Raw genomic sequence first — 15,245 nt, forward strand, 5'->3', positions numbered from 1 at the left:
ATATGTGATAAAAAGAAGATTTTCTCGCAATTCGCCTTTACAGAATAGTAATGTATTTTTTTGTACCCAAAATGAAAATTGCGTCGTGTCATTGGTAGAATTTATTGTTTAAGACATACTTCGCCTATCACAATGTTTTGAATACGCTTTCGAAACCGTTACCCAAGAAATATTATATCACAACATTTTGGTGTACACTTTTACCAAATTGTATTTTATTCTGAAACAGCTAATTGTCAAAGTGAGGATAATAACAATGCTAATCCCTAGATACAGTGTCATTTCTTTGCATTTTATAGGATTACCATATATGTCAATCCATGAATAAGTTCTATGACACGCCAACTCCAGTTAGTAAAATCTTTATACTTTTCTGACTAATTTCCTTATTGTTGACGAGATGAACTAAGGTTTTGAGTACTCCTCCTCCTCAGCTTTATTACATGAGGAGTCTAGAATCATAATGATACAATAAATCAATTCGAAAATTGGCTAGTCATTTTGATACGTCGACACCACGAAATTTGCGATAAATAGAAATATGTTTTAATCGTTTAATTGAGTATCTTGATATAACATCTCGAATAGGTTTCATGTCCAATAAGTATAAGTAAGTTTAAGCAAAAAAAATGTATACAATATAACAGAAAATACTTGGAAAATGTATTTTATTGAAAATAAATTTATGGCTGCTGCAAATGCATTAATCCACTTTGATATTGAAGTAATTACAAGATGCATTATGTATAAGGTAGGCTCTGTGTCGAATAGGACATCCCAAGGCGTGTGATCAATCTAATTAAGCTCAATAGTCTAATACGTTGTATAGAGATAGTTCAATTTTATTGTTTCGTTTTCTGTTGGTACACAATGATATCAAACATTACTCTAAAAGGGAAGAACTAATTAAGATGAAGAGATATTTTATGGAAATAGGAATGGAATATACATAGTTGTTAAAATTTGGGTAAGTTCCTTAAAAAATACTTTTAACGATTAGTTTTTTTTAAAATTTGTACTTTGTCAAAATGTTTTTTTTTCCAATAATTATTTTCAGCAATTCTCATGTTATGTAACTGTAACTGTTTTTCGTCAAAGTTATAATTTTGTTCAAAGTCACATAACATGTATTTTTTTTATCATGAATTTCAATAATATGAATTTTATTCCGAATAACTAATTTGCTTTAAACTGTTTGTATATCAAAAATGGTCTTTTCCTGAATCTCAGAAAAGTCTTATATTGCAACTAATGTTATACACTGTATTTGGTTAGTCTTTCAATTAAATATCTCATGATATACATACAACACCGATATAATACAAAAATAAGTTTTGTTAAGCTACAATTATACTGATAATAATAGACTTCATAACAATCTTGAATTTCTAATGTAGTTGGGCCATATAAAGATTGGTGTTATTTAGCAGATACACGTTACCAAAATGTCTGGCCTGTGTTATTAAAGATAATTAGTTTCCTACTTCAACTTAAACGATCGTCGATTATGGAATATGAAATTCAACAGTTACATTAACGATCTATAAAACAAAACAAAAACACAAGACACATGTTAGCAATACACTTTTAGAATATCAATTTAACACTTTTTTTGGTAGAATAAAAGCAACACAATCCTGCATGTTGACTATCGAACATTTGTTAAAAATCAGAATAAAAAAGTATAGTAAAAAATAAGCGCGCGTTTGAAAAGCTTGATTATGTATATATTAATCAGTTGTAGGGAATGAAAGTTTTTTTCGGCCATATCGTGTTACATTTTTAAACTGAACAATATCAATACGTGTTTCATCTAGACTTTATGAATTATTACAATAATACGACTTAAAAGCAACGTTTTTGCACTTAATTCATTAACATATTAATTATATTTGAATTCCCTACTATTTCCTCTTTATATTCACTTTATCGAAATTGCACAGGAGAGTATTTTTTCCGATTATTTGTTTTGAGTTTTACTTATTCTCTAAGGATTTTTTTGTTTATCTCTTTTGTGTTTTTAGTTTAGAGACGAAGCTTTTGGATGAAAATGGAGAGAAATGATGTCAATTTCAGTGTAATGTCTCCAAAGTTTTATTTCATTTTCAAAACTTTCATTTGCCTTCAAATGTCTTGATGCCACAAAGGAGAAGGTTCACGAAGGGTTAAAATTGGCCCTGAATTTTTTATGGTCTTTTAAATTTGGCCAAATTATTCAAAATTTCATATAGAAATACTTGTGATGATACTATTAAGACAAGATTATTTTTTCTGGCACTTTCCTTTACAAATTATCGAGCTATGACCCCTTAAATCAACACAATTTGTAATTAAAGGTCAATTTTGGTACTTTTCCCCCATAATTTTAATTGTTTTTGGCATAATTTACTTTGGCCGCCATCTCCGATCCAAAAAGTTTTTATATTAATGAAATCTATATCAAAATTGGAATCTTTTCGTTACAACACATTTTGGATCGTAGGTGGCAGCCAAAGTGTTTCTGAAGCTTTTAGGTCTGAAAAATGCACAAAATCATCATATTTTGACAAAATGTCCAAAATGAGCTTACTTTGGAGAATATTATGTACTCTTATGAAAAGAACCGATATATTTAGCATTTAGACTTTTGAAATAGACCCATTTACGAACCAATTTGAGACCTTTTTGGTGTTTTATGATAAAGTTGATATTTTAGGCCATTTTGTGCCATAAGTGAACCTTGAAATATCAGTCATAAAAAAATAATCCATTATAATTCGCCTGAAATACCTACTTGTTTAAGACCAGTCTGTTTCAATCATCTTTTATTCCGCTTAGACTGCAATACAAAAACTTAACATTTAATAAATAAAAATGGTTTTAATGTCTCTTATTTAAATGTTTACTTTTGGGAAAGTTAGATTTAGGTTAAATCAGAAACGCGTGTCATAAACGCGATATGTTTTGTTAATATTTTGAGATTTAGTCTAAGTGTATTACCTAAACTAAACATTAGTGTTTTACCAACATATAATAATATATATGTATACCTGTCTTTTATACTCGAGCTGAATATTCAAACATTCCGTATGATACACATTTCAAGACAGGAATTGGTCTAGAGGTAATCAAAGTTGACGGTGACATGTTGTTAATGCGTCAGTATTGTGGTATCTAAGCCTAGTGGACACTTCTTGCATACGCTTTTATATTCTCATCATTCAAACTGTGTTTCAGTATTCGTTAAAATCTATTTTAGATATTCTTCAAGAAGACAAAATGATGTTGATGACAAATCATCAGATGGGTGAATACCTGTGTGTAGGGGACCAGATTGCGCTATACTCTGTAGAAACAGAAGGGTATGCTTACAGTGTCCAATCAAGGTAATTTTTTATGTAGTGTTCGCTTGTCAAATATATCAAGTATGCCCAATTCATCCAATCACTTTAGAGATCCACATAAGGTAAACTTTGCCCGAAGGAGTTAAAACCTTAGTTTCTTTATGATTTCAAAAATTAAATAATGAAAACTTTAGAAAGGTTTGTTGTGAATCATTTCAGTACTGACTACTGAGCTTATGATAACCTTGGGGTCTAATAGTGCACCAGCAACGGAATCGACCCGGTGCTATAAAAAGAAAAACCACACTTTATGAATTTCATGCGCCCGAAACGCTTTTATGATAATTTTATATTAATTGAATGCAAAGCAGATGACCTTCGAACATCCGAAATCTTTTTGAACTTTCGTTCCGCGAATGATTTCATAATTCATAGGACTGACCTTTGTAAGTTTGTTGATTTCATTTGTGATTGTTTTGTTTCTGTCTTTGTGTATTTAAATTTCATGAGTGACAAACAAATATGGAGATTGAATACACAGTCATTACGTGTCGTATAAAAGCGGCACACTGATCAAAATAACTAGTAAAGCAAATTTGATGCCGAAATTCATTCATTCCAAATTTGTGTTGATACATTAGACCTCAGATGAGTCGAGCCTCGGATAAGTCGAATACGGTCCCTTCGACTCGAAATAACGTTGATTGTATTTGAAAGCTAATAATGTAAAAAAACCGAAAAAGAAATTCTTATAAAAAAAAATACCAAATCATTATAAGGTCAACTTTGTTTGAATGAGCTGGAACAGTAGTTTTTTCATAAAATTACAAAGAAATACTGACAATTTTTGAAAGGTTTGTTATGAATATTGTCAGTACCGAAGTACTGACTACTTATAATGATATCACTGGGGATTGAAAGTTCACCACAACCAATATCTACCTAGTACTGTAAAAAAATTAAAAAAAAAGATACACTATAAATGTCATGCGTCTGAAGCATTTTTCTTGATTTACCTTCATCGGGAACTCTAAAAGTCGAATATATGAAAGTCACAACTATTGAGGAGCTATATAACCAAATGAACCATCTGCGGTCACTTTTGCCTGAGGGAGATGAAACCCTTGTTGATTTATAGTTTCAAACTTACTTACTTTGCCTTGATGGCGTCATTTTCTTTAAGTTTATGATTCATTAAATGTTTAAAATCATTTAAAATCATTTAAATTTCACCTAAATGCATACATGTCTTTTTTTTACCGCATCTTTAAAAAATTGACAAACTTGGCACTATGTTTTAAATTTCTTTGGTATAATGTCAAAATATTAATTCCTTCTTACGGTCATAAAGTGACACTTTAAGCATTCAGTTTTATTGAAATTCATGCTCCATCATTGTTTGATCCACTTATTTCCCTTACAATTTGTGGTTTGCTTACACTGTAATGATATATAACATATTGTCGATATTGTATGCAAACAATTTTGGTAACAAATCAAATTGGTGTTTGTAAAAAGCTTTGGGTTAACAAATATCCATGTTTAAACTCGCTCTACATGTCAAAATTAATTTGGATGAAAGATATTCCTTGTCTATCTCAGTTGTGTTCAATGTTTATACAGTGATTCTTTACTTTAGACGATGTAATGTTATCAAACAGACATAAATTCTTTGTCTTTATTAGAGATAATATAACTATTTGTAGATTCTGTAGCGGTACAATGATAACAATTAAATAACTCTACGGATCGTTACTGTAACATTTAGGAAACTTCAAGAACAGTTTCTGTAAAACTATAGCTGATAACTTGTAGGAAATATGAAAGGTTTGAAGATATAAAAAGGTATTAGTCAAAAACTACGGAAAGAGAACTAAAGTTAACTACATAAGAAAATGCCTGTACCAAGTCAGGAATATGACAGTTGATATCCATGCGTTTGATGTGTTTGAGCTTTTGATTATGCCATTTGATTAGGGACTTTCTGTTTTGAATTTTCCTCGGAGTTCAGTATTTCTGTGATTTTACTTTTTATGATACATAAGCTACACCAATTTGGATTTTAGTAACTCTAGTATCATATATTAAGGCGAAAGTAGTTTACCGATTAGGACAAATCAACAAAATTTACAATAAAAATTTGATCCCATAAACTACAAAAGTAGATCGGTTGCGTCGCCAGTGTAATCGGTTCCTGTTATGCTTCACCTGCCATCCAAGTTCACACCTAGTCAAAATGTCATAATAAAGAACTTCAAACATGAAAACAGGTCGCAAGTGTGTTGAGACACCAACAAATCGTTTCGATCAATCAATTCCTGATATTGGCCGTAAAACTTATGCTGTTTAGATGTCAGTAGTTATTTCTATTAACTCTGAGAAATTTTTGTATGAGGATTCTACCACTGCTGATAATCTCCATACATCTTTTCAGATACATGCACGTAACGAACTGATATATTTTCGTGATGGAACGACGATTTGCTATGTATGGGAACTTGACAATAAGAAATATTTGAAATCATCACGTTACTCATAGATTCAAGTATAAAGTCGTCCATATGTATCGATTTCGAGGATTATATCAAGATATAGAGAAGATATTTTACTCTAGATTAATAGGATGTGGGCGATGCATAAGTTCCCAATAACCAATTCAGAAATTCGTTGTTAAGAGAAAAATATCACACGTTTCATAATTTCTTGCGTCCGAAGCGCTTTTCTGGATTTACCTTCATCAGAAACGCTCAAAGCCAAACATTTGAAATCCGAAGATGTATAAGTACCGAAACCGTTGAAGAGCAGCATATCAGAAATACCTAAAATAAATAGCCAAATCCATCTAAAACCAACTTTGTCTGATGGAGTTGAAACCTTAGTTTCTTAATAATTTTAAAATTTATAAACGGACAATTTTAGTCAAGTTTGTTAAATCTTGTCAGTACCTAATTATAAGTACTGACTACTGAGCTGATGATACCCTCGGGGACTGATAGTCCACCAGTAGAGGTATCGACCCAGTGGTTTAAAAAATTGAAAACAACACGTTTAATAATTTTAAGATTGTCGAAACAAACTTCTACATTTAGTTTCCTGGTATTGAAAATATGCAATTCTGTTGAATTCATTGATATAACTATAATTTCAAATGTCCTTTATTTTATTCTTTTCTGTTGTTCAAGAATTTTCATTTTGTTTTCTTAAGTATTTCATTTTTTTTTTTAATATAACATGCACTTAACCGTTCAATTTTCTAATAACAATTATTATAACGTGCTTTTCCTCTACTAGTATTTTCTATGCCCTTATTGCCTATGTTCAAATAGGATCATACATACATGTAATTATCATGATATATTGCTTCTCTTTGGAACAAAACATTATTTCGTTACAGATAAAACGAATATTTTTCACAAAATGTGCGCTTTGTGTACAATTTTTATTGTAACATCAGAGAAAACATTAGTTAATTAGTTATAATCTCCCCTTTGTAGGATACACTTGAGTATTGAAAAGCAGAAAATTACCTTAACTGTTTGTTGTTGTCCAATACAAATTTTATACGCAAATGTTTACGTCACTTGGATATTTTATATATTACTGAACTTCATATCTAAACGCAAAATAGTAACAAAAATTAGAATATGTTATAGGTGACTAAGAAAATTTGAAATTTTCATTTGCAAATCCGTTAAGGGAAACATTTGAATTTAAAGTGTTATTGTAAGTCCTATACTAACGACAACTTTGATTTTGGCAATGAGAAAATATTATCGGACGACAATTTATCTTGGTTATTCATAATGATACATTGTGTTAATGATAAATTGTGTGCTCATCTTTCTTGTCTGTCATTTTTTAGAGATTACATTTTCTGGTACATGTTAAGTGTTCATTTTTTTCTAAATTCTATTCTTTTTAAAAGTAGTAAAATCTCAAAAATACTGAACTCCGTGGAAAATTCAATCGTAAAATCCCTAATCAAATGGCAAAATATATCAAACGAATGAACAACAACTGTCATATTTCCTGACTAGGTACAGGCATTTTCAAATGTAGAATATGGTGGATTGAACCTGACTTTAAAGTGCTAAAGCTCTCACTTGTATGACAGTCGCATCAAATTCCGTTATATTTACAACGATGAGTTAACAAAACTGACATAAAAAATAAAAGTCAAAATACGGGTACAGCGGTCATCATTATGTTACAATCTCAAAACAAACAATCATTTAAAAAAAAACCACAAAAGCATCTATCAAATAAAAAAAACCCACACATTCATTAGTTTAGACCTAGATATATATCAGGTATGTAAATCTAAAATTGATATCATAATGATATTGCCAATGTCAAACTTTATCTGCTTTCTATGTTCAAAGATCATATACCCTTAAAATCAGATATCAGTTTTTTTTTCGTCTCGTACCGTCACGAATCAACATCAAACTTGAATTTAAACAAAATGACAAAAAGAAACCCATCATATATACCAGGATTTAAATATTGTATGCGGGACCTGCGTTTAGCCTACAAACGACTCTTCAGTGGAAAACACCTGTTTAATATATTCCTGACTCGGTCAAAGCATGTACTGAAGAAACAAGTAGGTTTTTTCAACTGATTTTTATAGTTCGTTCTTATGTTGTACTGTTATACCACTGTCCCAGGTTAGGGGGAGGGTTGGGATCCCGCTAACATGTTTAACCCCGCCACATTATTTATGTATGTGCCTGTCCCAAGTCAGGAGCCTGTATATTCAGTGGTTGTCGTTTGTTTATGTGTTACATATTTGTTTTTCGTTCATTTTTTTACATAAATAAGGCCGTTAGTTTTCTCGTTTGAATTGTTTTACATTGTCTTATCGGGGCCTTTCATAGCTGACTATGCGGTATGGGCTTTGCTCATTGTTGAAGGCCGTAAGGTGACCTATAGTTGTTAATGTCTGTGTCATTTTGGTCTTTTGTGGATAGTTGTCTCATTGGCAATCATACCACATCTTCTTTTTTATGTAGTCTGGTTTTATAGCTAGTTTATTCAACTTTCATGACAGTTGTGTGTCGTCACGTTATCTTTAAAAATTAGTGAGCATAATATCTGTTTGTTTTTAATCATTTTTGAGAATTTGGTTTAAGTAACAGATCTTTGATTGTTTCCGTAAAATTGATGCACAACTTTTATATACTCTGAACAATTTAAAGCTTGGCATACTGTATACACACCGGTCTTTGTTTGAAGACACTATGGTTTTCTCTATATTTCTTTTGGTGATTCTTGTCCTTAGTTTGATGTCTCATTGACGTATACCTAGCATAATCCTTTAATGATTTTTGTGTGTTATTTAAAACACCAAATGTCCTATAATACTAAAATCATTCAATTTGAATTATTTAGGATCATGTACTTGTATTACCTTTGTCAGTATATTTCAATTATGTTCGCACTCTCCTTATGAGCAATGAATCATCTGTTTGTTGATAAAATAATTATAATTTTTCAGTGGCTAAACATTAACTGATGCTATTCTTGATATTGGGTTATGTTTTATTCTGAAGGTTAAAATACTTTTGTATAAAATATTAACTTAACAACTGAATGTTATAAAAGCGAGTTTTACATTATAAATAAGATATGTCCATTATTTTAGTATAATACTCCAATAATAGCATTATTAATGTAACTCTGATATAAAGGTTATACCTCAAGGGTATCAATGGTCAATCTACATCAATAAAAAATAGCGCCGTGCACTATAAATCAATCAATTATCAATACGTTTCTATTGTTTTAATCAAACATTAAATGTAAACGAAATATTCAAATGCTGTGATAGAAAAACAAAGAAAGGATACTTTTTTTACCAAAAAAAAGCAATGCTAGCATTTTTTTCATGTACTCGCTACATCCCTATCACATTTTTTTCACATGTGCAATAATTGATAGGTATCCATTTTGCATTTGAATCCAGTAACTTTTGAACTACCCATAGTACTATGTCAATCATTAGGAGTCAATTAATATTTATTGCTTATGTTGATAGAGGTACTAACTTATAAGACATGGTTTCTTTGGCCTTTTGACTTTTTTGTATTAAAGCGTCACTGGTAAATCTTTTGTAGAATAAACGGGCAGTTGGCATAGGTAGGGATATTAAGCTTGATAGTTTTGTGTTTGATTTTGGGGAAAAATTATACAACCAAAAGTAAAGTATTCTGATGAGAACTAACAGTTATCTCTTACTGCCGATTTTTCATTTACTGTTATGAAGTTTAATGTATGACTTCACAATATCTGCAGATATAAATTGTTCTTGCTAAAAAAAATATTAACCTTAATTAGTATTTACTCTAATACAAAGGCTTTTTCTCTCCCAAGAATAGATTACCTTAGCTATATTTGGCAAGAGTTTTAGGAATGTTTTGGTCCTCAATATTCTTAAACTTCGTATGTTTTTTTTACTTTTTTTATGCGAGCGTCACTGATAAGTCTTTTGTAGATGAAACGCGCGTCTGGCGCAAATATAACAAGTCCATCATAATGTCTATAATGAGTTTATTTAATTTACCAATGCATTAATGACAATATAACCATATACCATGTGCTTTTTAGAAACTATATTTAGGTTTCTATTCTATTAATTGGTGCTATATGAAACCGTCTGACTGTCGTACTTTTGTCTTTTGCAATGATGATGACGTCGGGTTAATGAAAAGAATATACATACCAGTAGCTCTTTATACAAAAAAATCTTAAGTGTAAAATGTATCGTAAGTCTAAAATATTCCTTAACAATTCAACTACATATTTTTATCTGTTTGAAATTAACTGATACGGGTTCTAAATCACAATTATGTAAATACGAAGAAATATGTGTAACTTGATTATGCGTACGAGTGTTGTGAATATACTTGTTATATTTTATACAGATTCACGCAATATTTTGCTAGCCAAATTAGCTTCATCAAGCGCGTTCAGTTATCCATGTGAAATCGGATGATGATATATATCCATACCAGCAAATTCTTCAAAATCTCCACGGGAGATTACAGAACAAAAGAACTCATTGCATCTTTTGTGCATAAGTGTTTTAATCATAATTCTATGTTTTAGTTACGCAAATATGTAATTAAAAATCTGTTTTCATTCCTTGATTAAAATGGGTTAGCTGAATTGTAATCCTGGTACCTTTTTATTAACTAATTAGGTCAATTTCTTTGATAAAGGAAATCCCTGAATAAAATTGGAAAGTTGGCAGGCCTGCCTATGGTATAGTTCCGAAAAACAGATCTATTCGTACTAAATAAGGTGAAAGACGTTTAAGATTTATTTGTTTTATTCATTATAGAACTCTCTATAATTGTTACAAAAGAACGTAGCTGGTAAATCCAAAACCTCCAACCATCTGATATCCAATCTGTGTGCTTCAATTTATGTTAGCCTCTAATATAACCATCATACATCATTCATCGCGATCGGAATTTATCAAATATAAATAACAACACGACGTGAATAGAACCCCGGAGCTCTTTTCACAATTATGACAAAGAACGATCGTAACTAGTTCCGAAATGTTCATGACTTATTATTCTCGTAAGATTTGTTTATGAAATGGATGGCAGCGAAATTGTTCAATTAACCCAATCATCCTTGTAGAAATATAGTGTTTCAATGATCAAGTCTGTAACCTGTGACATGTAACTGAAGCTGACAATCCATACTCAAAACATTATTAGTATTATGATCTAACGTGTTATGATCTTATTAGACTACATTAATAACTTGAAAACTATTATAATTCATCTTTTCGTACATTGAAAAGGGTCACAAGAGATTTTGTTATACAGTCACATTAAATGAGGTATTGTAAATAAACATCGATATATAGATATTTACTGTGTAACAGATACTACCCATCGGGGGAGTTATATTTGAAGGTTTGTCCCACATTTGGATGTGTTTACAATACTTCATTTGATGATATTGTTTTACAAGATCTTCTATGATCATCTGCTGTTTGTATTGTGTATCCTTATTTGAACTATAGGAGTCAATTTACGGTCAAGACGTATTCACTGGCAGAGGAACATATAAATATACCATCTTCAAGATTATTTTTGTTACAAAAAAAGAGGGCAATTCATTGCATTTGACATAATGCTAATAAATGCAAATGATTTAATTATTTCAACATATTTACACTCTGTCTTATGAAAGCTGCTGTACATGAATGGACGTGAACTTAATCTCTTTTTGTGTAATTTCCGACTGAAGTCGGCCATTTAAAGGCGGGAGAAAAAGCATCAAATGCGATGAAACAATAAAATATAGCAAAGAACATTGGTACTTAGGTTTACAATCAATATTTTTGTAATAATTTTCCGACATTTATTTTTCATCTGATGATTGATTACAAACAAATGCTACTCAACTTTAGCTGAAAATAACTACGAATCCAACATCTCAAACTGATTTGATTTGATTTTTTAAATAAATTTTAGGCTTCGTGTTAATATGTATATAGCCAAAACTTTTCTTTAAATTTTCAAATTACATTTCTGTCTTTAATTTCGTAATAATTGGTGTATAATCAGGTTATTTGTCTAAATTTGGCAAATATTTTTTTGGCTCCTCTGATGCTACACTTAAGCAAGGTTCTTTTTCATTTACATACACTTTGTGATTAATATATAAGTATCTATGTATTTATAGCTCTGTCCATAGTGGACTATACATTTACCAGAACCAGGACAGGGAAAAACCAACAAAGATACCTAATCCACATGGTTTGTATGATATGCAGTGAAATTTCTCTTTGATTCTTTTTTTAGCCTGCAATCAGTCAACTGTTATGTAAATAATAGGTACTCAAATATGTTGGTATTTTATATTTTCTGTTACCCCGCTTCCATGTTGAGCAAATGGTTACTAGTATATTGATATTTCCTTTTGTTGTCTGCGTTTTAACTAAGAAGACGTTTTTTTTAATCAGATACAATGATTTCAGGTTTAAACGATAAAAGCTTTCAAGTGTCGTGATTAAATTGCAGGACAAAAACAGTACATGTACATTGTCGGAAATATAGAACGTATTTGTACTTGCTAAGAAACAGAAAAATAACACGATCGAGTAAAAATAGATCTGTTACAAATAAAAAAAGACATCATTTGATAATTTAGATCCCATGTTTGACGCAATTGTAACAATTCAACCAATATATCCGTTTGTACTTTTCATTTGATGACAAACAAAGAAAACAAAGCTCCAATAAACAGCATTATAGATACAGAAAGAATTTTAAGAAATTCCGATTATTTCCTTAAATTATATATAAAAAAAATAGCACGTAATATTAATTGTATAATTTACATGCTATATGGTAATAATGTTTTGCTTCTATTTCAGCGGTTGTTTTTGAGGTCTGCATTCAAAACCGCTATAAACTGAATAAAAAGTTAAGGAAGCTATCGGCACCAACCACATCACAAGGAAATCTCCTTGATGTAAATGACAAGGGTGTCATTTTACACCAAGCTAAGGTAAAGTGCACTCATTCTTTTTAGCATATAATTTATCATTTCAATAGCGTGTAAATGACATTTGTAGATATGCATAATATCTTATTTGGATGATGAGAGTGTATTTTACTGCTGTTTTTAGAAAAGCTAAATAAATTATCAGAATTGATGAATGCATTTTGTTCGTAGAATTTTTTTCTTTCTTTGCAATTGTTGAATTTGACTTTCTTTTTGACCTTTTGCTTCTTGTCGCATTTTATCTGTCTTTCATCAACACATAGTGGTTTTGGGTGAATTATTTTCATTAACAAAACTAAGGTTTTTTAGAACCACAATCGAGATTATTTCCAACGCGTTTTCAATGAGAACGTTGATAAATAATGGACTTCAAAACTTATTTCCGTTTAGGCCTTTCATATAAGATATAAAGCATCTCAGTGTATGTTATATAATCCAATAATAGATCATGAATATAATAGGCAAATCATTAAACGACATTTATTCTGATTACTTTTTTTCAATGTTTATTTTATTTTGTAGCTTGCAGCCCAAGCTGAAGATGCAGACAATGCAGCGGAACAGAAACGACAAATGGGGAAACGTGTCCGCTATGGGGAAATTGTTCAGGTAATGTCATGTCTTACAATCAAAACATCTTATCAGCTACTACAGAGGATGTCCTATTTGTTACGAACAACGATGAAATATTGCCATGTATGGCTTCATTATATCACTTATCTTAACGGTTTTTTTTAATTTATTTTGTCTCAACAAAAACTCCACCTTAAAAGGGCAAAACAGGAAAATTGTTTATCTCTTATATACCGAAATATATTGCATAACAGAAAATCAGTTTTTATAAGAAATTTTAGCACATTCTTTTTTCAGTTAAAGACCAACATATACCATTTTCTTGCAACTTTAATTTTAATTTGGGACATGAAAAAAATACTATTGATTAACTTTGGTCAAACTTAGGCAACCTGTAACTCAATATAGAGTTAAACTTTTGTAGTTTAGGGAAATGTGTTTATTTATTATATCACTGCTGAGGAATCCTAAGTAAGATGTAGTCTAGTCATGGCTTCCCTGAATTGTGTTCAGTTACTTTTATGCATTATTAAGATAATTTCATTTAAATTTGAATTTGGTTTGGTTCGTGTAGCCTTTAGTTTCCTATGTCATGTTTTGTATACTGTTAGTCTTTTGGCCTTTTTCTTTTTTTGCCATGGAGTTGCCTATTATCTTCGACTTATGCATTTGAATGTCCTTTGATCTTTAGCTTCTCTCTTAAACCTATGTCCTTTTTGTATAGATTTCAAAACCCTCAATTTACTCATATCACTATTCAATATAAAATAAACAAAACAGTTTTATTTGTAATTCTCATCGGATTTTGTCAAATGTATTGACGTCTTTTCTGTTATATTCATGTGTTATGGTAAAGAAAATTAATCACCGCCTTCATTTATTAAATTTGATTTTGTTCAACGTAATCTGTACGATGTTTTACGTTTGAAGTTAGATTCAAAACAAACCGGACATAGCTATATAATAAAGTTAATAGCTACCGTACTTTGCTATTAATAAGTATTGAAATGTGCATTGTTATTAAATGTAATATCTGTATTTAGTTCAAATATAATCTTAAATCAATCCTAATTCTATCTTATTCATTCAAATGTGACGTCATTTTTAATTTTTTGATGATCTGTTTTACAAATTCAAATGTGACGTCATTTTTTGTCATTTTTTACAATTTCAAATATGACGTCACTTGGCGTTGAGGTTTTCACTTATTCGGATGTGTCTATTTTTTGTGTTGCATTTTGTCGGGTTATATAATGTATTTCGGTTGTTTCCTGTAATTAGTTAATACTTCAGTTTTATCATGTATATCTTTTGTATAGCCATTTTATAAAATTTACTGTTTGCAAATGTATGAATTATTCTAAATGATAGGGATGTTCTGGTATTTAACAGAAAACCCTGGCCGTGTTTGGCACAACTTTTTTGAACTTTTGGTCCTCGATGCTGTTTTACTTTGTACTTGTTTCGGCTTTCAAACTTTTGTACCTGGACGTCACTAGTAAGTCTTGTGTGGACAAAATTCACTTCTGGCGTATTAAAATTTTTAACTTGTTGCCTTTTGTTAGCTATTATTCGTGTGTTTCTTTGTCAATTGTGTTCTCCTATTTATTAGCTCACCTGGCCTAAAAGGCCATGTGAGCTTTTCTCATCACTTGGCGTCCGTCGTCGTCGTCGTCGTCGTCTGTCGTCGTTAACAATTTTTCAAACATCTTCTCCTCTGAAACTACTGAATGGATTTGAATGAAACTTAAAATGATTGTTTCTTAGATTATCCTGCACAAAGTGTGTGCTTCGATTTTTGATCCGTCAAAAAAC

General features: G+C 30.7%; 1 protein-coding gene across 1 annotated transcript in view; it reads left to right on the plus strand.

Annotated features, from left to right (window-relative positions):
• The first annotated feature begins 848 nt into the window (after positions 1–848).
• Positions 849–15,245, plus strand: part of LOC143079672 (inositol 1,4,5-trisphosphate-gated calcium channel ITPR3-like) — a 100,006-nt gene continuing 85,609 nt past the window's right edge. The window contains exons 1-5 of the mRNA XM_076255145.1: positions 849–967; positions 3,239–3,365; positions 12,033–12,106; positions 12,727–12,860; positions 13,380–13,466. Of these exons, the coding sequence (XP_076111260.1) occupies positions 3,259–3,365; positions 12,033–12,106; positions 12,727–12,860; positions 13,380–13,466 (402 nt within the window). The 5' untranslated portion in view covers positions 849–967; positions 3,239–3,258. The remainder of the gene's footprint in view (positions 968–3,238; positions 3,366–12,032; positions 12,107–12,726; positions 12,861–13,379; positions 13,467–15,245) is intronic.

This window comes from Mytilus galloprovincialis, chromosome 6 (assembly GCF_965363235.1).
Source record: "Mytilus galloprovincialis chromosome 6, xbMytGall1.hap1.1, whole genome shotgun sequence".
Classification (NCBI taxonomy): Eukaryota; Metazoa; Mollusca; class Bivalvia; order Mytilida; family Mytilidae; genus Mytilus; species Mytilus galloprovincialis.